The following is a 25,803-nucleotide window of genomic DNA, read 5'->3' on the forward strand; positions in this document are numbered from 1 at the left end:
TTATTTCGAATCACATTGTATTTTATTCATACAAGTTTATTTACATGTGTAAAAAATTTCTTGTGCCCACTGACTACTGGCGTTTGAACCAAGTTAATTTGTTGAATTTGTGTCTTTCGCTTATAGAATTATCAACAGCTAGTTTGCCAATGTAAAATAATCTTCCTTCGATATAATTTGACAGTATCGCTCTTGCTAAATGTATGTCATGATTTTCCAAAAAGTTTTGGTCGTATACATGTTGCCGCAAATGCTCAAATATTACATCAAAATCTGTGAATTTCGAAAGTGTGCGGCTGACAAGATACATCTCAGTGAATTTGTTTGTCATAAACCTACCACCAATTTCTTTTAGGGTGCACCTTACAATTCTTTCCGCATCCTTACAAATCCGGATAACATCCTTCGATGGAAACTGCAGGCCACTGCGAGTTTTAATTTCAATTAGGGTTGATTCTACGTAGTTTTCATCTCCCAACAAAGCATCGATTCATATCTCACACAGCAAAGTTTTTTTTTCAAACTTCTAACGACAAAACCTGCTATGTAAGCTATGACTCTCATTGAAGGCTGTGTCAGAAAGCGAATGTCTGGTATATAAGAATGATCTTCAATAGTATTTAAGATGTCATTTGAATCTGCTAAGCGCGGGATTTCTCGATCACACGTTCTGGTAAACGGGGTAGACATGTTAATAACATGCTCTGAAGATTTAGCAGAAGATACGTGTAAAATAGTTATTTGCTCAAGAGGTATGCAATTTCCAGAATCTGTGTCCCTAACTTCAGAATGAATTAATAATTTCTCAAGTGATGATTTGAACTGACGAGTTGTTGGATTATTATTGTGTCCACCCTACGAGCGAATACATCCAAAGAATACTTCTATGTGGTCTTGACTTATTTTACAGGTCGGAATATATGCGAGTAATATCGACATCTGACAGAAGTCCTTATAGAATCCCTGCAGGCTGTTAATACATCTTAGAAAACCAAGAAATCCTGTTTTTCGCGACGAGTCAACAACTCTTTTACCATCGCATAGTTTTAGCTTTAATATGTAGACCTTACACTCCTCCATTTTTTGGAACACTTGCTGTCAGTTGTTTGCATTGATTGGTTTTTTTGAATTTACCTGATGCATATTTTTTGAATTAAAAATGTCGAATAGGTCGTTAAGAATTGACAAAAACGTTTCAGTTGCCAAACTATTTTGAAATTCCGGTAGCTGTAAGTCTTCTCTACAAACCCTGAAAGATTGGGTGACAGACGTACTGCATAGTTGTGTAGCGAATCGAACTTTCATTTTGTTCTTGTGAAAGAGTACGTGGGTTGAACGAAGCTTGTTCAGGAAATGCATCCCTTCGTTCGTTTGCAATTTATACAGCTCTTCGATCATTCCCCATTTTATTCTCTGATCATTACCATCTAATAAAATTTGTACTTCCCCGAAAGTATTTCTTACTAACTTTATCAAGTGGCAAGGATCAGGGGATACAAATATTTTTTCACGAGTAATCGGATGTTCGAAATGAGTCTGTAAAAAATTTGGATTCAGATTGCAGTTAAGTTTTTTTGCGACAGATAAATTTGCTGGTGCACCATCAAATGTTAATGCAGCTACCTTGATACCAGCGTTGTGTAACAAAGATATACCTTGGAGTATAAGGTTGCATTTTTGGTCAGTACTCACACCATTTATAAGAAAATATGCAATTGGTATTTTCCATGAAGAGTTCATGCAGACAAATAGACTAATGCATCTTTTGCAACTGTACTATGGTCATTTACAATATTGACTCCAAAATCTTCGTATCCACTGTATTTCTTGCCATCGTATTCTACGTGCTGCCTAATGGACATTTCGTCAAATACCAAAGTGCCGACCGACTGATAATTAACGACTTTCACACGCTCTGCAATACATGCGAAAGCTTCGTCAATAAAACCCGGATTCCAGTTGATTGAGCGATACCAACTACTAATGGTTTTTGGATGCGGCAAGCACGAATCAAAATGTTTATGTACATAATTGTATGCTCGGAGGGAGTAATATTGTAAAGTTACAGCAAAAGTTCTAAGTTCTGGTGAATATTCCCGTGAAATCAGTTCACCATTTTTCGTGCACACACACTTTTTGTCTGTATGTTTTCCCACAAACCGTTTCAAAAGATGTGCATTTGACGTACCAATAGTCTTTAGTAAATCAAGCTGCTCCTCGTCAAGCATCTGTTTTGCTTTTAATTCATTTAAAATCAAATTAAGGACAGTAATTTTTTTTTCTAGCCGCTGATTTCGTTTTTTGAGTGTTTGTATCTGCCGTCGTAATTTATCTTGTTGAGCTTTTAACGTTTTACGCAGAAGTATTTTTCTAGGAGTATCCTGTAGTTGGCCTCGGGAATCACTTAAGGTCTCGTTATTTTGTTGGTTTATCAGAAACGGTGACTTTGACAGATACGTATCATTCGTAATTTCTGCAAATTTAAAAACACAATATTAAATATCCTTCTCCAAATATTTCTATCATGTCGTAAAAATCATCTACTCACCTGATGAACTCTCTGATTTAACTTGTGTTCCCTGAACGGTTTGTTCACACAATGCTGACTGAATACATTGACGCTTTTGTGGCTTACATTGGGTTGTTACATCACATTTGTGAATGCGTTTTGGTGTACTCTCGAACTGTGTCTTTAGTAAGTCTGACTATAAGTAAATATTAAAGTAAAGTTATTTTCAGCTACGAATGCATAATTTACTTGTGACTAAAAGTAAAAACTTACTCTGGTATTGGCATCAGTTTTTCCGCATGTGGAATCATATTATATTAAAAATATTTCCTCAGGTATTTCTTCATCTATTGTTTTTGACGTTGATGGATACACGTCTTGTTGGACTTGTTATACATGCTCATGTTCATGTTCACTCAAGTTGTCTGGTTTTCCAGTATTTATCTGCAATAATATGCAGGTTTGTTCAATATATGGAAAGTTACATTATACTTTCACGGTAGAAAAAGAAAATAAATACTTACAATGTTTATTGCTGGAATAACGTCTCTTTTCAGCCTTGTACAGCTAAGGGAAGTACGGTCAAAACTGTCCTCTACGAAATGTACAGAGCAGAGGTATGCAATCGTAGGTAACGATGTTAATGGCAATTGTGTACATTCAAACCATTTTAGTCTCTTATCCTCAGCCTTTGGAAACCTAAATTGCATGCCAGATGAAAGTACGTTATCTCATAGATGGCACACATGGTAGTGAATGAAAACACGTCACAGAAGAAATATAACCAGACTGTCAAGCTGTTTCATTTGAGATTTAGATGTGGTTAGGTTCTCTGTACTTTTTAAACTGTGACATTTGTTTTGTACAAATTGTAAAATATAGGAAACTGGTATATGTATGGGGATGTGGCAAACAGTTCATGGATTTACTTACAAATTATTTACAAATATGTTACTTACCTGTGGAGAATAATTTTCGATGTTTTTTCGGTTTCAATTTGGGATTTAAGAAGGCAACGAAGTTTGCCTACCAAGATGGCGGTCCCCCCCTCCGCGAATGTGGACACTCGCCGCGTCCGGACGCTCCGTCCCAATATGCATTTCTTACGTCCGTGGCTGCTTCATAGAGAACGCGCCGCGCGCGATGAAGATTAATTCGCGTCACGAATTCAGTTCAGTTCAACCAGTGGCACCAGTGGCACGGAACTATCGGGACGTGTAGTTGGCGAGAATTGTTGCAAACGTGGAAATACCGGCCTTAGCGACGTTGTACCTGTTCCTGTAGGCCAGAAATGACACTTGCACAAATATTGAGGGGTAAGCGCTATACGGCTGTTTTTTTTTTTCTTTCAACAAATCGCGTATATTATGTATGGTACAATGTATGGCTGTATGGAAGAATACAAGGTCCCTTGTTTGCAATGAAATATATTAATAAATAATTGCGATCACAGCCGTGAACTGATGCGACTGTTTTCTCTGTAGCAACAGTCGACCTTGGCCTCTGGTATGTTTGTAGTATGAAAGACGCGACGCGCGAAGATCCACGTTGCATCATCCCATATACTGCACGCGTGAAATTTTACTGCAGATCTATCGCACGATCAGTGTCAGTATCCTGCACAGGACAAATGTATTATTCGGTTAAGGACCAAATGTCATTGCCCATCCAATTACCGGTTCATAACATGATTTCACGGGTTTTACCCATCCATTTTCCATTCACCCTCGCCTTCGTTAAGCATGATAAGGTATGTGTAACCGTCGTACTGCCATATAATGGCATGGCAGATCGCAACCTTATGGCGCACACTATATCCAGTAGAACGAAACCATAATGCACGGCCGTGATACAGGGGGCAGTTTAGGGGGATGCAAAGTCCTTGACCTTGAGAGGTGTGATTGGGAATTGAGTTACCGTAACAAAGAACAAAATAATGGCGATTTAACTTATTACACTGGCAATGATTTTACCTAGCCATAATCCAACAGGAATACCTGTAAACTATTGGAGAAATCCCCTGTGCTCACAATGTGGGTACACGCATACGGTAATTAGAATCTGTCATACTTATAGGTATACATAATTTTCTATTCGGTTTAGGCGGAGCACGTCGGATAGCTGTTAAGATGATGGGAAAGTTACAAGAGTCACGAGCATTGCAGTCTGGTGCATCGGAAACCTTGAATAGAATTCTCGGAGCTTTATCGGGCCTGATTGTAAGAGTGATAATGTAGTATGAAAGGTGAGAAATCGGTATAGATAGGTCGTGGAAGGAAAAATAGACAAGTCGGTTTCAGCTAATCGCCGATAAAATACCGCGGGAACGATTAAGGATTTTGCGACTTTTATTTTCAAAATTGCCTTGAAAAAGGCCCTACACCAACAAGACGAGTCTAGCGAGCTGTCTCGAGATCGTCTCGAAAATATCAGTATTGATTACGAATACTGGCCAAATTTAAATTTCAATGATTCGACGTAAGTCTCTAGTCAAACCGGCATCGAATTTGAATAATATTATCTGACCAAGTATGATGTCTAAAATCCGTCGAGCGTTTTATAACAGCGAATTTATAACAATTATTTTAATCCGATAATATGTTACGTCAAACGATCCCGGATAGTTCTGCGCAAATAGAAACGATAAGAATCGTATACAAATAATTTTAGTATTTGAAAAAAGTTCCTTGGGATGTTTATATTAAGTTTTATATACGTCTGCTTTTATTGGATAACTTTAGTGATGATATTGCAGATACCTAAATCAAAGGTGCACACTTACCATTGAATTTGAGGAATAAATCAATTCCAGTGATTGTTTGAAAAGCGGAAGCAAGCTATATATATATATCTTATTATATGTGAAACTATATCAATCGTTTGAGTCGCGGCGAGACTATATTATAGATCCACGAAGTAACTTTACGCGTTATCCCATGTATATTTTCGTCTTGAATATACTATATGCCGGCTGCTCACAAGGAGGAGAGACCACTCTCGATTACGTTTCAAACAATATTGCATGTACAATACGAATGTATCAAGAAATTCTGAAAAATCTATGTGTTATCTTTGAAGAGGTTTTTCTTAAGTTTAAATGTAATGCAACCCTTGCAAAAATGAATGCTCTTGATGATATTTTTATCTTTGAAATTGGAATATAAAAGTCCGTAATGATAAATCGTTTATATCCTCCTATTTTCCTACCTACATATACTCGTATTCATGAAATATACGGTTTTCAGAAATAAATAGCCAATCGAATAGTTGTCCTAGGATATGCCGGAATTCGACTAGCATCGACGATGCGTTAGATCGAACAGATTTCAAACTTTCAGATTGTCAAGCTTTGTATAACGTTCAAAATATGTGTGCAAGTCCGATTGGATTTTTTTATTTGTACACGTGAAATAATTTTACATACGGCAAGTCCGCTCTTTTCAAAAAGTGGTAATCATCGTACAGAGTATTAAAGTTCGAAACCAAATTTTGGATGTTCGGATGTTCAGAAAGTGACGTCACCCAAAAGTTTTTTTCTCTCACGTCATCGATCTATAGTAATCGTCGACGACGAAAATCAGCTAGCCGAATTCCTCAGTCCGGAAACAACCGCGCAGTAGAGAGGACGTATGAGAATCGCGCTCCGCATATTTCGAGTAGCGGGTTCTCTACCTCCTGGATCCTGCGCTCCGGGTCCGCTTCCTGGTGCAACTCGAATTCCAGGATAAGCGGTCCGTAGTTCCTGCGCTTCAGGTCCTTCACCTGGTGAATTTCGACCTCCAGGACCAGCGCTCCGTAGTTCCTCATAGTTCCTGCGCTCCAGGTGATTTACCTGATGAATTGCGATTTCCAGGTCCTCTACCTGGTGAATTTCGACCTCCAGGACCAGCGCTCCGTAGTTCCTGCGTTTCAGTTCCTTTACCTGGTGAATTTCGACCTCCAGGACGAGTGCTCCGTAGTTCCTGCTCAGTGCAGTGATCAGTGAGAGCGTGAGGTATCTCATTAATCTCGTATCATCTGGTAAAACGTACTGATAACGAGTAAGTAAGCGCAGCGAACGCACGAGCACAAAATCCAGCCACACTAGACATCCGACCAGCTAGTAATAGATAAATATTTAGTATCCGTAGAGATAATGTTGTACATCAATTTTCGTTAATTATTTTAAAAACAGCGTGTACTCTTCCTTCACAAACAACGAACTTATAAAGGGCCATTTGGTTAAAATGACCACTGACGACTGTGCGGGTGTAGTACATAAGTGTTTTTATTATAGGATTTCGTTAGTATGTTTCAAGGATAAAAATTATCCAGAGTGTCTGCTTTACACTATATGTGAAAGAAATTGCATTATTTGAACAGAAACTCAATTTAAATAGTAAGAAGCCGAGAAAGAACCTGAATAAGTAAACAACGTTTGTTATGAAAATTTGCGCTCATGCACTATTCAGTGATCGGTTATTAATACGTCAAAAATTTTCGACAGTTGGGAACTCGATCTCGCCTTTATTTTAGAAAAACAACAACTATTCTTCATGTGTATGGACATAACCTGGTGTCGTCTATTATTAATGTGTGCGAATAATTGTACCTTTAATATGTCTGTTTACACAGGGATATGAATTAATGATTGATGATTTTTTAAATCGTCGATCTATCAAGATGGTATCGATAATTACTGATCCCAGCACGCAGAGTTAGATAATCACACTGGAAGAACGGATTTCGACCAAGCCGAAATAATACTAATGTTATACTTACAATCGGCAAAATATATTCTATCGCATACATAAACTGCAAGTATAAATCATGTAAAAACTCGTTACATTATGATGGTTCGTTTGCAAGGTTATGCATCCGTTAAAGAGAAATACGCGATTGTCCAAACCTTGAATCCCTTACTCCAAGAGGGTAGGTATCGTTTCGACAAGTGAACACTTCCATTCAAATTATTTAAATTATTATAGCATTCGGCGGTCGTACATGCTCGCTTAAGATAAATTCGTTCCTATACGCATTTATTTCTATAGAATGACGATTACCGCGGTACACTCGAGATACTACACTGCTTACGACGAAGGTTCCATATATTATCTCTTGAAGGGTCTGTCTTATAGGTAAACCGCGTTCTACAAAGGGTAATTTATTCGTTGCTGAACATCGAGCGCGATCGAATAACGCAGCCGTCCTACCTGGCACCTGTATATGTGGCTCCCCCCTCCCAGCCCACTTTCTCTCTCTCTCTCTCTCTCTCTCTCAATCGGATCTCGCGTTCAGCAACGAATTAAAATTAATGCAACTAAAACAATTAAGAAAACTTGAAATAATTGAAGAAAAAATTAACCTGCTCATGTAGAACCGCCGCATGTAAAAACAGAAACGCAGACACGCGCTTGTTGAACTGTCGCACGTAGTCCGTAAAGTCGAACTTGTAGAAATTCTCGCTCGTCTAACCGTCTCAAATAGAACCGGTTCTTCCTCGTAAAAATGTGTCTAAAGTAGCGTGGACAAGTGCGGTAAAATAACGTAAGACATGAATGACGCAAAATGTAACAGACTAAGATGATATGAAATAATTCAAAGGTAAACTAACATAACTGTTGTTTCAACATTTCTGTGATACCGATTGCAATTCCCGCTTACGAACAATTATAATCGCGCTAACAATCTTCCATAGGGTATGCAAATATCACTGTTACGCTTACATATACATCGGTCGACGAATGTACAATTATAATCTATCGCTTTGTTGCCGTCGTCGATCACAGTACAAGCGAAGCGAAGCGTTGTGTATTTGTATTGCGGAGGTATTTCTGACGCAGAGGAAAACTGTTACAATTGAACGGTATTGATGTTTCGTTTACTGGGTCCATGAAATTCAAGTGAACTTCATGTAGCTAATGATAGAACACCTGAGGGATACAACATAATTAAATTTCCACGTATCATTATACTAACTGCACGTGCTGTCCTGAGTGAATTATCTGAACTTTGCCAATACTATACAACGCCTGTATTGTATTAATGTAGATAGTCAATCGCCATTCCCTACAGATGCACCCTATAATTGGGGTTCCTTTGACATATTTGAATGTAGCATATTTCCATTCCAGCGTGCATTTTCAAGGCTTATACATATAATGTATGTCAGGTTTGTCTGCCAGATTGCATCGAATCATGCTGCAGCTGCTCGAATAATCATCGTGCAACAACGTATCAACAGTGTACAATATAATTGTCTGAACGCTCGGCTAAACGCAAACTAATGTAGCGCATCATGTACTAATTGCCACGCGGATGGACCGTGTAGGACCATCTAGCATAAGGATGACCAAACTCGACTGTACCGGGTGTTTCATTTTAATCGCCGAAGGCCGATTACACCGATACTAAGCAAAATACGAAAAAATGTTTCCTACAAAATATTTAGGGTTCGAAGGGGGAAAAAGGATGAGAGTGTCAGATTTTTTACAAGTGAAGGCGCCAATATCACGTGAAGGTTAACTTGGTATTTTTTCCAAATAGAACAGTATGTATTTACCATCAGCATTCGAAAGGACATTAAATTCTGCATAGAAAAGTACGAAACAGTACATACTCACCACCTAAACTGGACCGGTGATGAGATACATGCCTGTCAAGTTGCTAGGGAACAAGATACCGGTAACTCGTCAGTTCTATGGAAATACTCGAGGACTCGAGTATTCTAATACCGAATGTTGTCAGAATAGTTCTCCACGTAGAGTCTACGAGGTTGGATAAAGAACAATAGGTTTGTTTGTATCGAATTTTATTGATTTGTTGACAAAACATAGAAAAAAATTGTGATATTTTTTGGTTATGCCCTTTCAAATGCCAATGTAAAAAAGATACTGGTTCATCTAGGGGGGGAAAAAAAAACCAAGTTGATATACACTTTACCTTGGCGCCTCCACTTGCTAAAAATCTGACACTCTCATCTTCTTTCCCCCTTCGAAATCTAAATATTTTGTGGGAAATATTTCCGTATTTTGCTTGGTTCCGGAATAACCGGCCTGGGGCGATTAAAATGAAACACCCTGTATAATTGTATTACACATAAGTATGATATATGTGGACGGGCAGCACATGAAGTGTTTAATTGTCTCCATATCATGTAAAAGCATGCGTAGATTATCTGAGCAGACATCATTATATTTTAAATAAAAGGTCAACCTCACGCGACAACGTCACACGCGCGACGTAACATGTGATTGTATAACTCTAACGCGTGAATAACGAGGGAGATACTTCTTTTATTCAATTTTGTAACCCACTATGATACGCAAATATACCGACATAATGTGCATGCGTGCGAGGCGTGCGTTTGGACCCGAAGTTTCGTACAGCAGTTGTCAAGTATAGTGTGCGCTGCACCACCGCGCTGCACTATCAATTACACATGCACACGTACTCTTGACAAGAATTGAAGGATCAGTTGTATAATTCCCTGCATGCGCTTTTTTTCAAGGGGTAATAATTCGGTTGTAAATGGTATACCTCTGCAGGTTGCAGATAAATTTTAATAATAGTATCGTTATAAGGAACTACAGTCTTGTAACCTAAATATTTTATAAAAAATTGATCAGTGTTGATGTGTTTAGCCGTATAGTGTTTTGAAAGGTATTTTTTTTCTGTTGCTTTTCTTTTGCGAAAAACCACTCCCTCTTGTTTGACTTTACATATATAGCTCTAGAAACTTCGTTTATACGTTTTTTGCACCTGTAAGTAATTTATTTTGGTCCTTATTAGCGCTCTTTTCTCTTCACCTGATCGTTAATCACAGCTATCTGATGGGTACAGTGTGTATCAAGTATAAGCGTGTACAGCTGTGGACTTTTTAGTTGAGACTTGCGTTCTAACGTTTGATGAATCTATTACTAAATTTTTCAACTAATAGAAATACATGAAGGAGCAATCATTTTACAAGGTACAGTCCAAATCTGATGCAGTTTAAGGGCAGAGTGGAATAATAGCGTAAACATACCATATTTATATCACTGAATCCAGTAAAATTTATGTTGGAATCGTGATTATAACTCCCACACAACTTTTAGTAGATATAGGTACGTTAATACAGATCCAGCTACCGTATCTTTATAGTAGTTTCTACGATAACCCCGCCCCCCATTAATGAGTATTACAAATCTGGAAGCTCACCATATTACAGATGAAACCGACGATCAATGAATAAAGACTTCATAAAGTTGATTAAGCTATGTCGTAGATATATTTATTTGATGAATTAGTCAGTTACGCTACAAATGTAATGACTAAACGATAACTATGAAGTCGTTTGAAATCATAAATTGAGTATAAATGATTGGAAAAGATTCACTCCTGTGTTAATCTCGCAATTAGTTATACGTTATATTTGTCGTACCCTTTGAAAAACGTATAAATGAGTTTTTAATATTAGTCTTTTATACAATATCATTTTCGCTGAAATGTATGGAACATACATTTGTTGCTCATTCCTGTAGCGATATGAACTGTCGTAATAACTATTAGACTTTCGCTGATGGCTCTTCTTTCCCACACACACGATTGTAGCTTATTCATCCAACAAGTTTGAAGAAGTTTTTGTTCGGGAATTCCGACTGAAATCGCATGTTTGTGAAATTTCGATTAATCAAGCTTAATCGAAAACTCAATTATTAGCCGCTTAGTGGGTACACGCCCGGCCAATTGCGCTCGACTCGGCGCGGTCAAGTCAACAATTCGAATATCTCCGTTAATAATGGTCCTACAAACTTTTTTTTGTGTCAATTCGGGCTAGTTCCTTCTCACCAATCCGATCATGCTAGCCAAAATGACCTGTGGTCATTACTTCTGCAGATCACAAACGTTTTTTCGCCCATCTTAGCCTCAAAGTGGCTATGAGTGATTTAATATTATTACAAGGAAGGGGAGTTTGAAAGATGCTTGGGGTGAAGTTCAGCCCCAGTGACAAATTGTGGTTAAGTTAGGTTAACCTAACGCTGCATTTTTAGAATCACTCGCTGTTTCGCAGCTTAAGAGTTGCCACAAATTCAGTAAACCCATAATACCGAGCGTAATACAGCATATTATAGGAAACTCATATTTTGCAAATTTATCTCTAAAATAATTACGAAGCTGCAAAATAGTGATGCTTACTTCAATGCTTAGTTAAATCAACGGCGCGAGTTTCATGACCCCTTTCTTGATGAGAAGTATATAAATATTCAGTGATTTGTAAGTTAACTTGAGGCTAAACATGGAACTGACCTACAGTCGTAGTTTGATTGACCGTAACACAGTATTAGTAACAACTTGAGTTTTCGATGAAGCTCCATCGATCGAAACATCAGTACGTCAATATGAAATCCCGTCGAAACCCCTGTGATATTTTTTTTTTCAACCCGCCTAGGACGGTGTACGCTGTATGATTGTTAGGTTTTGCGAGCAACTTGCGCGTTAATTCCTTTACACTATTTATAGGGATGTACCTTGCAATAATTGAACGTTACCAGAAATCTGAAGAAATCGTTGTTATATCATTTCTTTGCAGAGAAGATCCCTCGCCGAGGCATCCTCGGAGCTATGATGTTTCTGGCTTGTATGTTTTCTTACTTTATACGGACAAACCTTTCCATTATCATCGTCGCCATGGTTAAAAATGGGACAGACACACGTGAAGAAAATGGGACAGACACACGTGAAGAAAATGGGACACGCACAGATGATGTGAGTCTTTGTTATTTATAATAGTTATTGATGAATATCACGCTCTGACGTTTTATAATTATGTACTTCATTGAAAATTTAACTCCGAACAATGCATACCGGGTCTTACACTAATTTCGGACAGGCAATCATAATTATGTAATCTTTGTCAATTGTCGCGATCACGCCGTATGTTAACCATGCATAAAGCCAGCTGCTATTTTTTTTAATCCTAGGACTTTTCATTATTCAAATATATAACGATAAGACGAGTTCCCTCTTACTTTTTAATGTATGTATCAAGTATTCTTATTAGTATCAGTAGTGGTCGAAAATCAAGAATTTTTTTAACAAACTTGCGGTATTGCTAGGAAGGAATTTCCTGTTAGGTAGTTCAGTATTCATTAGAAATTGTATCAACTCTTAAAATAAAAGACCCGTCGGTCTAAATGTTGTCGGACGCGGGGACATAAAATCCCATCGCTGGTCGCACTACACCATATTAACCCTCAATAAACATGTATCACGAATCAGCCCTCTGATAGTTATGTATTACAAAAATGATGGAATATGTGGTCGTAAATGAATCCTCCCTTTAGTTCGGTGAGCGATACGAGTGGAACGAAATCGTTCAGGGAGCTGTACTAATGGCTTACTACTGCGGCGTAGTTCCGGCTAGTATTCCAGCCGGTATTTTAGCAGAAAAATTTGGAGGTTCCAAGGTTGTTGCGTAAGTTTGAAACATTCCTCTGATCGGGTAAGCATATGTTACATCTGTTATTGAGTGGAATTTATTCATCATTCCGAAGTTAAAATTAATTATCTGTGCAACGGGAGTCATATAATATAGAAGAAATGTATAATAAATTACAAAAAGTTATTCGTATAGTTGACATTGTATAAAAAACTGTCAGTCGCTCGGTTTGAAGATGGTGATCGTAATTACCTGTTTTGAATTCACAATTAGGTGTATATAATGTGATATATAAATTTAAAGACCTTGATAAAACTAGCCTTTTATACATCTAACAAACTGTAAGCGTATATTGTTGGTTCGGCAGATTGGCGACTCTCATTCCTGCTCTACTGAACCTGCTTATGCCATGGGCGTCTAGTGTTCACTACATGTTCGCTATCGTCCTGCGGTTCCTGATGGGATTCTTCGGGGTCGGTTCATGATAGATATCCAGATATGTAGATTTATCTCCATAGATGTCCCCAATATACCTGCATCCATAAATACATAAATATGTGGATCATATTGACTGCGTGTATATATTGTATACGTGTATACACGAGGTCTAAACGTGGAAACAAGCCGCCTCGGCGCCTAAAGATCGGCAACGGGGCGATACAATTTCGTTGGTGAGATGGCAAATTGTAACTCCGGTTGCTTATCTGTAAGCACCGAGATGGCTTGTTACTACGCTTAGGCCCGGTATTGTATATTGTATGTATGTATATGTATTAAAAAGAGAGATGCCGCTACCTCAAGCCCTAGTCCTTATACGGTCTTCCTTTCATGTCCGGCCTGCGACCTAAAGTGATCTTACCCCCTGCCCACAGAGTGCTGTGTATCCGGCTCTACATGCAATGATCGCCAGGTGGGTGCCACCCAACGAGAAGGGAATGTTCGTATGGGCTATGCAAGGTAATTATGAACGAATTTTTAAAACTTTTTACGGGTCTTCGTCACCTGTACATCATCTCCACCATCTCCACACGTCGTGAAATTTTCTAATAAAGAACATCTGATCGTAAGATGACGCAATTATTGACAATTCAATGAGCGTATAAACCATTCTATCAACCTCTTAGCTGTATCCGTCCGGTGATGACAAGTACACGAATATTCAATCCAATTACAAACTGGGGTACAACTCCTGTCATTACATAAAGTCGGTAGAGTGAATCCGTCAAATAACGGACCGTCGGGTAACCACAAAAGGACTAACGAGGAGCAAAACCCTGGCAGCCATGTCACTGCCCGCAACGACATTCTCGCGTAATTCTCGCCTGAAAATATTTTTCTTTCTTTTTCGCCTAACAAAGTTGGGCTTCGTACCTGTGACGTTTGTCTTCATCGCGCGTGAACGACCTGCGACGTTGGTCGATGAGTGTTTTATTGTTAATGGACGGAAAAAATAAATTTCACAAATTATCGAGCTGATCCGTCCGGAGATTTTTGCGGTAAGAATGATATAAGAGGTGTGTAGCTTGTCTATTCTGTCTAGTTGTATTAGGTGAAACGAAGCATCATGGACAGTTTCAAATTATCGATATCATATTGAATATATAACTCTCGATTTTCGTGTTATCACGCCGTTGAGTAATTTTTTCCTGCAGTTGTTGAAATGTTTTCGAAGAATAGCAATTGCGAGCGAAAAATGCTGCAATGGAAAAATAGCAGACCTAGAGGTGACAGAAAAGTCTAGCAATAATTTTGTTTGTAACATCGGTTGAAAAATAAATTCTTTTTCATATTTTTCAATATCCGGAGAATATTAACATTTTCGTTTCAACTCTCGCGGTAGTACATGTAATATTCGAATAACAGTTCCGCAAAAGTCTATCTTGTAGGCAGTGAATTATTTTTGATATTGAATCGCGTTCTGTGACGTCGGCTACGAATAACAATAAACCGAATAGGCAAACTTTACGGGTACGGGCTATGCGCGTACGCAGCAGTGCACATTGGTGTTCGTCAATTTAATACACCAATGAAATAGTTACGTAAAAGATCTCTACGTAATGATGCGCAATTCGCGTCACATTTCCGAACGCAATCGAACCTGCCCTGTCTTCTCTTTCATGTTGCAAATAGGTATCATTTGCTTCTCCGCAGGTGGACCCTTCGGTACCGTAGTCACGTTTGTTCTCTGCAGTCAAGTGATCGACACATATGGGTGGGTGGCTGCGTACTACGTGACCAGCGGACTCATTCTTGTATTTTTCGCCCTCTGGGTATACCTGATACATGACACACCCGACCAGCATCCGAGTATCACAGAACGAGAAAAGGAATATATTAAGAAACAAATTGGAACGAGCGTCAGTAAGCAAAAAGTACGCAGGACAATGATACAGGCGCATGCTTGTAGATACGGATTATACCTAATATACCTATATACAAACAGATGCATAAGCGTTAGCTCGAATTATATAATTCTCGGGTTATCCAATTCGCAGGTAAAACTTCCTGTTGTCGCTGTCATCACATCGCTTCCATTCTTGGTCCTACTCTGGGCTCACTTTGCTAACATGTGGGGAATCTACTTCATATCCACAAACGGACCCAAGTATACGCTCCAGGTTCTTGGGTTCAATATGAAATCCGTGAGTATAATATGTAATATGAATTGTTAAGCGGCCAGGCAAACGATTAAAAACATATTATAGAGACTCATTTAGAAAATTATTTTCTCATGAAAAATTTTTACGAATAGAACGTTGGTAATTTAAGAGAATTTAATTTCAAGGGTGGCTTTATGACTGGACTGCCTTACATTGCCAGACTTGGGGCCGGTGTTTTGTTTGCCGCTGCCGGAGACTACTTACTGAGAAACAAGTACCTGACGGTCGTGTGGTTGCGCAAGATTTTCATGATTCCCTGTAATCTATTAAACGTATCTACCAGTCCTTTGTTGTGTATATACCTACCTTTACTTCGCACGTGCGGCTTGCCGTTGGAATTTGGGATTTTCTTTGGCCACTTCTATGCTCGATATCAGTCCACGTACAAGAAATTTCGTGTTCGCTTTGTTGCAAATGTTTCACGTGTGAAAAACTTTAGAGATTCATGCGACAAGTTAATATGGTATTTTAATTTTTTCTTAGTATTTACTTGCATATTTTCAAATAATTGGTCCCTTCAATGTAGTACATTTGGTTTTTATCAGAAGTGATGGTATTAATAAATGTAGTTTAATTCCACTGTGCTAACGTATAAAACGTCGGTATACGCACGGTGTCTCATTGCAAACGTACCAGGTAAATATCTAGGAACCTAGAATAGTTGGAGAAAATTTTTTAAGATGGCAGTTTCGTGATCATGAGGGGAATAAAATTTGGCATTAAATTATATCCCCCGATTCTGACACATCCGATGCTGTCGACACCTTGCTAGGTGATAATGACACCAATAATGGCAACGTCAGTTAGCCTTAAAATCATGAAACTATCATTTGAATCTTTTAGCTGCAAGTCTTCTCACTTCCGAGATATTTTATTGGTCCGTTTATGACGGTTCGCATTCTACAGAGACTAAATTACGGCTATTGATTGCCTGGGTGGGTTTGAAACAGTCTTATTTTTTTCTTGTCTATGCAGCTCACATGGGCCCAGCTTTGTGTTTACTCGGTATGACCTACGCGGGAAAGGACAAATTCTGGGGAATTTCTATGATGATACTGGCCTTGGCCTTCAACGGTGCCGCCTGCCAGACAAGTCTCCAAAATCACCAAGATCTGTCACCGAACTTCGCGGGATCCCTTTACGGTGTAATGAACACGATTGGCAGCTTTCCAGGTTTCATTATTCCTGCGGTTGTCGGTGTTCTGACTAATGAGCATGTACGTAGATACGTGTATTTGATTCGAGTTTTGAGTACCAGCGATTATGGCGTCCAGTTTTATACTTGTACGCTAGTAGGCAAATTTTATCGGATGTATCATTAATCAATAATTATATTTATTTCAAACGATTCAGAACAGCGTTGAAACATGGCGTCCCATGTTTTGGATTTCCGCAATTGTTTTCATGTCCGCAACCGTCTTGTTTTGGCTCTTTGGCTCGGCGAATATTCAGCCGTGGAACGACATAAGCAACGGAGGAGTTGAAGGAGCTATTTCTACCATCCCCGACGAAGAGATGAAAATGACAATGAACAACAAAAAGGCTCAGGTCATGTCCGATGATGAAGAGGAAGAGAATGCCCGTATTTAGTCTTACATTACGACGTAAAAAGAATAGAAGTGGTCCCACTAATCACCTCGACTGTCAATGAGGATTTTTCCAATTGTTGGTGAGTTCAGCATTCGCTTACTTGCAAGCGAATGCATATGCTGATGTCCTCATCCAGAGTAGTACGCAAGCATCCGCCGGACACTTGTGTCGCTTTACGTGGATATTTTTTGTTTATATTATACTGCGGGTGGGCTACCTATTCTTCTTAGATCCTTATATTTATTTACGTGCATATATATACATGTACACGGTGAATTCGTAACGATGGGAAATTATAGGATGTATCATACACGCGTGAATTTTGTATTCTCGTTTATTTCTTGGTACGGTTTTAAAGTATTATGAGAACCATTGCATTAACCGCACGTCGTATGATATATCGCGATATATCTAACCAGCTCGAATGTGCAGGGGATGCAGTGCTTCTTTCGATAATGTAGAAATGTACTGAAGAACAATTGAAGATATAAAATTTGCACACGCGCAATACATTCTAACATTTCTCGCCGTTGGAGCCTCAATAGGCCACACTTGGTCAATTCGGTTTCGGCTGACGGTAAATGTTCTTAAATTACGAGAAACCATGCATTATTTTTAATTCTCGATAGTAAAACAACAATGGTTTTTTTTCTGAATGCGCTTGTTAACGAGCTGCCGTTCAGGATTCTATTTTTTTTTATGTCCAAATTTATTTCTGATACGGCATCACCTTGTCTGACCAATTGATTATTCGACGTAGATTGATCATGTCATCGATATATTCCAGTGTTGAGTAACTAATAACAGCTAGAAACGCATGTGTTTTAGAATGTGCAAGTACGTGCTAATACGTAGATTTGTGTAGGTGTTAGATACAAAATTCTCGACCAATTTGTTATACAAGTACACAGATAGTTAGTCAGATGTATAGATCGATAGATAAATACCTGCCACAGAGAAGCGCGAGCTACAAGAAATAATGTTGGTCGCGTTCTTTAAATACTTGTATCTTTTTACCTAGTGGAAGAGAAAGAGAATGACCAAATGATCTAAAATCAAAGAAAGACGAAATATTACCGATGCTTGCGAACACGGAGTCGATTCTAAGGAGTATCAATTCTGCTTCGAAACGTAGCCTGAAAATATTACCACTTCGTCTGATCGTGGGTCCGCAATTCGAGACAACGTCAAGACACCATCGGTATATATATACGAATACACGGTAAAAGCTGTGGAATTTTGAAAACGCCCGTATCGTACTCTAAATACCTGGTTCCTATGATTTTCAAAACCTTCCTCGCTTGAAACTCGGCCTATTAGAACCTCGTGCTCCTTGGCATAGCCTTTCATACTGATGCGTGAATTCGTTCATTCTAGACGTAAAAATTACGTTTCATTCCATGTCTATTGCAATTGTCAATCATTAGGTCATCCATTCATTAGAGCTTCAATTGTGAGGTAATATACTTAAACAACCGCTGCACGGAAAAGAGGATCCTTTTGTGGATATCCTTTGCAGAATAAATTAGGCATTTATTCTTAACAATTAGCTGCTAAGTCTTGTTTTGTTATATAATTATTATGTATCATTTCAAGTATCGATTATTATAGAGCCGTTGTTGATGCTTCAGCTGTATGAGAACGCAATTGAATCTAATTTGCGATCAAACCATTGTTACAATAATAATGATTTTTTAAGAACATTTGCTCGATGAGAAAAATTAATTTCTATTTCATTGCATTACGCTTTTTTGCCGCTTTCAACGACTGAAATCATGATATGACATCGAACTACCTAAATTTCAATTGGACGAGTAATATTTACTTTTCGACAAAAAAAAAAAAATTGAAGAGGTGGTAAATCTCTGATTTTAGTTATTGATTAGCTTTTACTTTTTCGACTTGGTAAGCGAATAATCGGAACTACCTCAAGACTCTCCCCGTACGGTTTTTTACCAGAGTCCAATTCTCGCGACTTACGCTCACAGAGCTTCAAAGCTTGAACCCTATACAGCGAATTACTCATGACGCAATTCAATTTTGCTCCATCCTTGCTCTCCTCCTTAGTTATCCCCGATAATTTGCTGCAGATTACGGCAGGAGGCAGTGTGGTACTTGTAATTCCTCTGCTCCCTTGCCCTCCTTTAGGATTGCACGTGCAATTGCTGCATGATCCTTGCTTTCGGTTAAAAATATTTTTTAGAATACGCAAAGCCTTTATGGACTGTATGGGCAAGTTGCACCCGCTCCTTGTACACTCCTCTTTGTGTTGTATTCCAGAGATTTGCAGCGACGAAATTGGGTACCGGTTTATGACAGTGCCGCTGCCACAACGGCTTGGACCTACGTAAGGGCAGAAAGTTAGAATTCGCAGATATGAATGAAAATCTCAATAACAACTAAAAATTGGAACGTACATTATTACGGTGTATGTGTAGTAGGCAGTGGTGTAGTATGTAAGCTATAACATCCTCGCAACATTTCGGGTATAATTTCACATTCACATCGTGAACTGCACTTTTTTTTACACGCAGGCATTTCAACACGGTGTTCCGTACGTTGGTTGCGAATAACACTTTCTACTGCGGTATACTCATACATATCTGATTACATAGAATACCGAAAAATTCTACGCCCCGATACTCGGTAGGGGTATATAAGCGTATTGCCGTTTGAATATCTTACCGCATACCGACCACGCATCGGGAGTAAATGTAAAGACCTGCACCACTTTTCCCCACTCTTCCAACGACCCTGCAGCTAGTGAATGATTATTGTTATTCACGAAACTAATAATTAACGGATTTTCTGTTCTGAAAATCTAGCGATCCACCTACCTGACAGTTTTGTATTCAACGGTCGAATGCAGTTGGATTCTTGTCTCTGAGTTTGTGGTTTGTCTTGAATTGAGCTAGACGTCGAGGATGAAATGGAAGCTCGAAGGTTAGCTTTCAAGAGGAGCTGCGTTCTTTTCGCCGAAGCTGATATGGGCACTGTGTGCAACTGACTCGATAGTGTAACAGAAGACTGATTTTCGCTGATTTTGGAAGGTGTTGCCATCACGTAACAGGGGTTGTATGCGAGTAAAATATCCTGAGTTCTGAGTATCTTCCCATGGATTTCTTCCCTCCTGACTCCAGATGGAGCATTCCATTCTTTATCACCATTCGCCACGCAAACAGAACACTCTGAGCGTCTTACGCAAGTCGAGCAGGTTGTTCTTTTAGATTCATTCAATTCTATCAGGTCTGGCACACCAGCCAATCCGGTTTGTGTACCTGTGCTGAGCGTTGCCACGGTTTTATTCTCCAATAAATCTCTAAGTCGTCGCGTTCTCGCGGCAAGCACATCATCCAGTGGCTTACCTGTGGTATAAAAATTAGTTTTATGATATGAGACCGAATCAACTTTAAAATGGTTTTTTCGGCGAATTTTTGTGAAAAGGGGCAGTAAAAGACTGTAAATAGAACACCCCCTTTTGAATATTTCAAAGTTTTTAACACAGACTAGGTGTGTTGATCAGCTTTTTATTGATAATGATTTGTCTGAGACAAGTTGGTTTTATCGGATCCTAGGTTTTGAGGTCTATGAGCTCTTTGTCACGATAGTAACAGTGGCATATTGTAGAAAATCTTCAAAGCAATCGTCCCTATCCAAGAGATAATACACTAATGAATAATAGTGGGCACGAAACTAACGTGATGCCCCTTCTTGGCGGATCGCTGCAACTTTTTCAGCGACAAACACAGACTTCTTTAGCAGACGGTTTATGATATCTGCGACAACGGTAGGGGCTTTTTGGTGTATTTCAAAGTAAGTATTACACAAGAGAACCCCAACGACTGATAATGCTATTACCGACGATTCGAACGTATCAACAATAACATCGAGTCGTAGCTTTCTAAGTATCTCGTCGTTCGTGCCCTCGAGTGCTTGGCACGATGCCAATGTCTGTAACATTTCATCTCTGTACGGTAAACGGATTTGACCGGCGCATCTTTCGACCACGTCGTGGAGTATCACGTCCGCAGTCACCAGTGGGCGAATACCGTTTTCCACGCATTCCTCAATAATATCGCGCAGAAACGATCTTACCGCTGTCCACTCGGTAAGTAAGTTTGTATTGGATTGCCTTGGCTCGCAGGTCAGAATGGTTTGCGTGTCTGCATCGAGAACAATCTTTCCAAGATTGTTATAGCATTTGATACAAGTCTGTATCTCTTTGTGCTTGAGTTTAATTTCGGGAAAACTACAGCCGGGATCAGAGAGCCAGAATACTCTGTTCATTATGTGGTAAAAAATGTCCGTGACATAGGCGTTCGCTTCCGCGCTTTCCACTATGTTATAATCTTCCAGCAAATCTTCTGTCGCGACTCCCTTAGTCAGACGATCAATCACACGAGCATTCGACGTATGCGCATCGAATTTAATAACAGTTTGTGTAATTTCGGTTATTTTCTCTGCTACAGGTATGATTCGGTCGTTCATTATTCCTGTAACATTGAACCGTCAAATAAATCCCATTATCGGCAGGCTTGGATTATTTGTGGCATATTATTGGTTTTATCACAATGCAGCTGGAGACTATTATACATATGCATACCTATGTATAATGTATATATCTAATATGTACGGTATATGTGTGGGATTACTTGCGATATCTTCGAAATTGTGGTCGTGTGGACAAATTCTTCCCAAATACATTGTCTGCGTTGCCTTATCTTTATACTGGGACAGCAATTCGACCTTGGGTACGCCCCGAAGGTAAGTTTGACATCCCGCATCACTACAACTTATTCGTTTCTCTAACTCGGCAATAGTTATTAACAAGTCTCGTCTTATCGTTTTGAGCTGCACATTGCTCCTGATTATCACGTTGTCGACACCCAAGACTAGGGGAGTGTCGCTCACCCCCGATATCAATGTTGTTTCAGTTATTGTGCGAATCCCAGCATCTTCTTGGGGGGTTATGGTGATCAACGTTTGTGTCCATGACTCTTCGTCTGCTTTCACCGTTTCTTCCTGCATGGGGACCTTCTGTGAATTCGATTTGGATTTTCGTTATCCACCAATAGGTATAATTATCTATCAATTGCAAATTTTGCTGGTTTAGCGTAATCCTAAATACTATTCGAGCATTTTTTGCCATTTACGTTGTATACCATAATAACAGCACAGTGGGGTTAAATTGGGAGAGAAGGCTTATTTGTCTTCGTCTATATAATAGGTGGCTAGTCGACCCTTATTAGGCCGAGTATGGCCCGTTGCTCGATCATTTAATCCGGTCCATTTACCGTCTTGAAATAATCAAAGTGACGAGTTGCATCAAAAATTGAATTTTAAAATTACACTTCATTTGATGTCAAAAAAAAAAGGCACCTGGAGGATTTGAACATCCTCTCTGAAGTATGTACAATATTGACATGCAACCGTATAACGATTCGCATGTGTACACGTGCTTACAGGTGGTTGTGTTATTATTACATCTACATGTATAAACGATATGGAACAGCAATAAATGTAAATATGAATGTATTGTATAATTACGATTTATTTATTTACAGAAACGATATTTAATGGATATTGGGTGCACTTACTGTTAGCTTTCGGTCGTTATATATACGACTTACACTACAGATGTACTGGACATACCTAAACCAATATCAAATTGAAATTTCTATGAGAAAAGTACGAATCTCCATCGGGTGTAGAAGGACGTTGATAACTTCGTTGGCGTCGTCTATTAATCCTGTATCAACAACTCTCACATTTTCCCGTTCACGGTGCACTTCGTTCGACTCACTCACCCATCTTAAACGCTCTGACTCGTTCAACCATTGATTTCCTCCCAACGTTGTTTCTCGTGCATTCGTTACCGTGAAGGGAAGGAAAAGATCCTGTGAAACGTGAAAAGACCTAACGTTAATTATCGGCACACGTTAGCGCGCTGTGATTATATAACCCAGGTGTGGCCGTGATGTCGTACGAAATACCGAGAACATCCCTTAATTAAAACATGCACAAGTTGTCGTTCGCAGCACTTGTCCGCTACGCTTGGCGCAGGTAAAAGTTGCACATGTGTTGGCACCGGCAGTCACCGCGTGGCTCGAACCGGGCGGTTTCAAGAGACGTTCCCTGTACACCTGTATGTTACATAATAGCCGACCTTGATATTGATTTCCACAGGGTGAGAGTATCTTGTGTCTTCACCAATTTCAAACATGTGCTCAAGCCTGAAGAGTAGTCCACCATCCTTCCATGGCTCTAGGGTCAAAATACGCACGTTCGGGGGTAGCTGCTTCGTAAGGCCAGATCCCTAAACGATAATAACATAATATGAAGTTTCGATGCAATGTTCGCAGATTGTCAAGGTAGAAATGAACTCGCCTGCATTCGGTGATGATTACGCCATTCCTCAAAAGTTCGACCGCCCGCCGGGGATACGAGGATGCACGGGGGATTTAATAAATTCCAGGCCATCTGCTTTTCCATCAGGATACTTGAGCTACGGTCCAAATTTGTCCCTGTTACGATCTGGTGCCGGCCACGTACGACCAGTCCCTTGCCGTATGCTATCTCGTTCAAAGCTTCGCCAACGCCGAAAGCATCATCATTCAATATCCTGCGATGTAGCTATAGGATCACCGCGCATATAGCAGGTATTATACTCGTACTTTAAATATACCCAACATACGGAACCGTATTGAAAATAGCCAAATATATTCTGTGCATATAGTATTTACCATCAATTCCACTTGGCCTTCGTTGAGACTGGTGCCACCTTGAGCTCGGTCGTTCAGGACGCTGATTCTCAATTTATTTATTCTATCCTTGATAGTGATTTTGGCGGTGATAGGGTAATAGTTACCCGCAACAGGTTCGGCGAGCTGCAACGCCCACGTGGGACGGAAATTTTTCTCGCGTCTTAACATTTCGCGACCGTTGCTGTCGGTATAAAACACGTTTCCCGTGGCCAGGTTGCTAGAGTATCTTGTTATGATTTCCTTGCCAATTTTATCACTAGGAAAGTAAGCAAATATCATTAACGGTACCATAATTATATCGAATCCAAATGGTCGATAATCGGTTATATGTATATAAACGGGTTATAAAGCATTTAATTTATATTTATCGAGATTTCAGCTAATACAGCTGCAGGTTTGTGCAGAACGATGATATACGCGTACCATTTTTAGATAACTCAAAAAATTGACTACAAACCGTGGAAATCTGGTGAACTCGAATAAGTTGGGAAATTTGAAAAAAATCGACAGGGTCATTCGTTGCTCAACGCGATCGCGATGGACGTAACTATTAAGGAGGTTCGGTAATACTTGTAAATTGCATAATAGCATGTTTTCAAAGTATATCATCGCTGCCTTCTACAATACTAAAGAATGTGGTGACATGCAGGTTACACTGTAAATTGGTACTCACTCGACGGGGATTGGGCCTACTAGCCAATCATACTCTATATAATTTTCGCCAGTGTAAAGCCTGACAATTTGACTGATCCATTCGTTAATCTTCATATGTATTTCCTGAACCAGTGGACCTGTGAACAAAATAAACAGCTCATGCATACTATAAAACTTAAACTTAAAGGACAACACATTTGTTTTACTTGTTTATCTTTAATTTTCGTTAATGTTATTCCTATTTAGGATATCGTATTACCCGTATAAATCTGGTGGCTGCCAACATTTGTTATATTCTTGGGGGTGGCATTCTTCGGCCTGAATATGTACGCTCCGGAAGAGCGATTTTCAAATTCCTCGTTATTGCCTTGACTGCTTTCGTAATAGTGGAAGGATTGGGCAATTCTCATGTTCGTAACACCGGACCGGATTGTACGCAAGGCACACGTGCTTCCGTCATCGGTTATTGAGACGTTGAAGAACTGGGCAGCAAGAGGGCGAATATATAACACTAATAACAGCGTTATGTACAATTTGTGAATGTTTATAATTGGAACGAACCTCATTTTGTATCGTCGCTTCGGTAAAGCTTTCGTTGCGTACGCGTTCAATATTCTTGTTACTTTTAGTAACATAGTAGGCCTGGTAACCAAAAGCTGGGACATTTCGAGCACGAAAAACTAATTCGTTGATCGCTGAACTCTCTCTGCCTGGAATTGCCAGGACTTCGGGCGGTATTGGAATGATTTGCGTGACAATACTAGCACCTAAATTTAAACGTGAAACGATAATGTAAATTATTCTTTCTTTTCCATACATTCTGGTAAACGTCCAATTAGTTGCATTTATTTATGTCTCGTAAATAGTTGATTACAAAAATGCTACGCGGTGAGTATAGTCGTCGCAGTTGACCAAGCTTCTAGGCAGTCCTCCAAACGTAGGTATTAGGGTGGTTTTTTTTTTAACTTTTTTTTTTTTTATCTTACGTACCTTCGAAAAAGTTAGTTCTGAGCCTCAAACGAAGCCTCGTGAAACCGGAGCACGGTGGGTTAATTCTAAAAGGTGACGCATCCGGTTTGAATTTTTCCCATTTGATTAACACAGGATGAGGGCTATGCAAACACTCTAATCGGGATATCTCGGAAACTATGCAAGTTTAGTAGTATCGACCTTTTTTATAGAAAATTTTATAAAAAAAAATTATACGCCCTTTTACCACCAAAATCG

General features: G+C 39.3%; 3 protein-coding genes and 1 long non-coding RNA gene across 18 annotated transcripts in view; 1 reads left to right on the forward strand and 3 right to left on the reverse strand.

Moving 5' to 3' along the window:
- LOC124217106 (uncharacterized) lies at window positions 1-3,763 on the reverse strand. Its single transcript, XR_006882774.2, has 5 exons — window positions 3,469-3,763; window positions 3,034-3,208; window positions 2,783-2,953; window positions 2,549-2,705; window positions 1-2,473 (listed from the first exon to the last, which is right to left on the reverse strand). It is a non-coding gene; the product is annotated as an uncharacterized lncRNA (long non-coding RNA).
- Window positions 3,608-25,241, forward strand: LOC124216898 (sialin). 12 transcript variants are annotated; one of them, XR_011177633.1, is made up of 16 exons: window positions 3,608-3,825; window positions 12,060-12,235; window positions 12,814-12,944; window positions 13,276-13,381; window positions 13,781-13,865; window positions 15,060-15,280; window positions 15,404-15,550; window positions 15,694-15,826; window positions 16,544-16,785; window positions 16,922-17,237; window positions 19,439-19,505; window positions 19,984-21,266; window positions 21,628-21,922; window positions 22,093-22,233; window positions 23,521-23,817; window positions 24,355-25,241. XR_011177633.1 is itself a non-coding variant. In XM_046621989.2 (10 exons), the coding sequence occupies exons 1-10, from the start codon at window positions 3,801-3,803 to the stop codon at window positions 17,156-17,158; spliced, it is 1,503 nt and encodes a 500-aa protein (XP_046477945.1). In that variant the 5' UTR covers window positions 3,608-3,800; the 3' UTR covers window positions 17,159-18,861. The 12 variants fall into 12 exon arrangements, 4 of the variants coding, with proteins under 4 accessions (XP_046477945.1, XP_046477978.1, XP_046477987.1 ...); XR_011177632.1 differs by having other exon boundaries at window positions 23,521-25,241; XR_011177629.1 differs by lacking the exons at window positions 23,521-23,817; window positions 24,355-25,241 and having other exon boundaries at window positions 22,093-23,051.
- LOC124216821 (uncharacterized) lies at window positions 17,819-22,186 on the reverse strand. Its single transcript, XM_046621830.2, has 5 exons — window positions 21,793-22,186; window positions 20,857-21,651; window positions 19,996-20,523; window positions 19,844-19,918; window positions 17,819-19,501 (listed from the first exon to the last, which is right to left on the reverse strand). The coding sequence occupies exons 1-5, from the start codon at window positions 22,184-22,186 to the stop codon at window positions 19,041-19,043; spliced, it is 2,253 nt and encodes a 750-aa protein (XP_046477786.2). The 3' UTR covers window positions 17,819-19,040.
- LManII (Lysosomal alpha-mannosidase II) overlaps window positions 22,690-25,803 on the reverse strand; it is a 9,466-nt gene continuing 6,352 nt past the window's right edge. For all 4 annotated transcript variants that reach the window (XM_046621424.2, XM_046621434.2, XM_046621454.2 and 1 more), the window contains 7 exons: window positions 25,138-25,343; window positions 24,836-25,058; window positions 24,596-24,713; window positions 23,902-24,178; window positions 23,546-23,791; window positions 23,325-23,474; window positions 22,690-23,055 (listed from right to left, as the gene is read on the reverse strand). In XM_046621424.2, coding sequence (XP_046477380.1) covers window positions 22,822-23,055; window positions 23,325-23,474; window positions 23,546-23,791; window positions 23,902-24,178; window positions 24,596-24,713; window positions 24,836-25,058; window positions 25,138-25,343 — 1,454 coding nt within the window. In that variant the 3' untranslated portion in view covers window positions 22,690-22,821. The remainder of the gene's footprint in view (window positions 23,056-23,324; window positions 23,475-23,545; window positions 23,792-23,901; window positions 24,179-24,595; window positions 24,714-24,835; window positions 25,059-25,137; window positions 25,344-25,803) is intronic.

This window comes from Neodiprion pinetum, chromosome 1, assembly GCF_021155775.2.
Source record: "Neodiprion pinetum isolate iyNeoPine1 chromosome 1, iyNeoPine1.2, whole genome shotgun sequence".
NCBI classification, from domain to species: domain Eukaryota; kingdom Metazoa; phylum Arthropoda; class Insecta; order Hymenoptera; family Diprionidae; genus Neodiprion; species Neodiprion pinetum.

Coding starts and splice junctions, on each gene's coding strand:
- LOC124216898 (XM_046621989.2), top strand. CDS start 3,801: ATGACACTTGCACAAATATTGAGGG. Junction 12,236..12,813: donor ATGGGACACGCACAGATGAT/GTGAGTCTTTGT, acceptor TCCTCCCTTTAG/TTCGGTGAGCGATACGAGTG. Junction 15,827..16,543: donor CAAGATTTTCATGATTCCCT/GTAATCTATTAA, acceptor TTGTCTATGCAG/CTCACATGGGCCCAGCTTTG.
- LOC124216821 (XM_046621830.2), bottom strand. CDS start 22,186: ATGCAGGAAGAAACGGTGAAAGCAGACGAAGAGTCATGGACACAAACG. Junction 19,919..19,995: donor GTTGAATACAAAACTGTCAG/GTAGGTGGATCG, acceptor ATCATTCACTAG/CTGCAGGGTCGTTGGAAGAG. Junction 19,502..19,843: donor CGATGCGTGGTCGGTATGCG/GTAAGATATTCA, acceptor GCCCTTACGTAG/GTCCAAGCCGTTGTGGCAGC.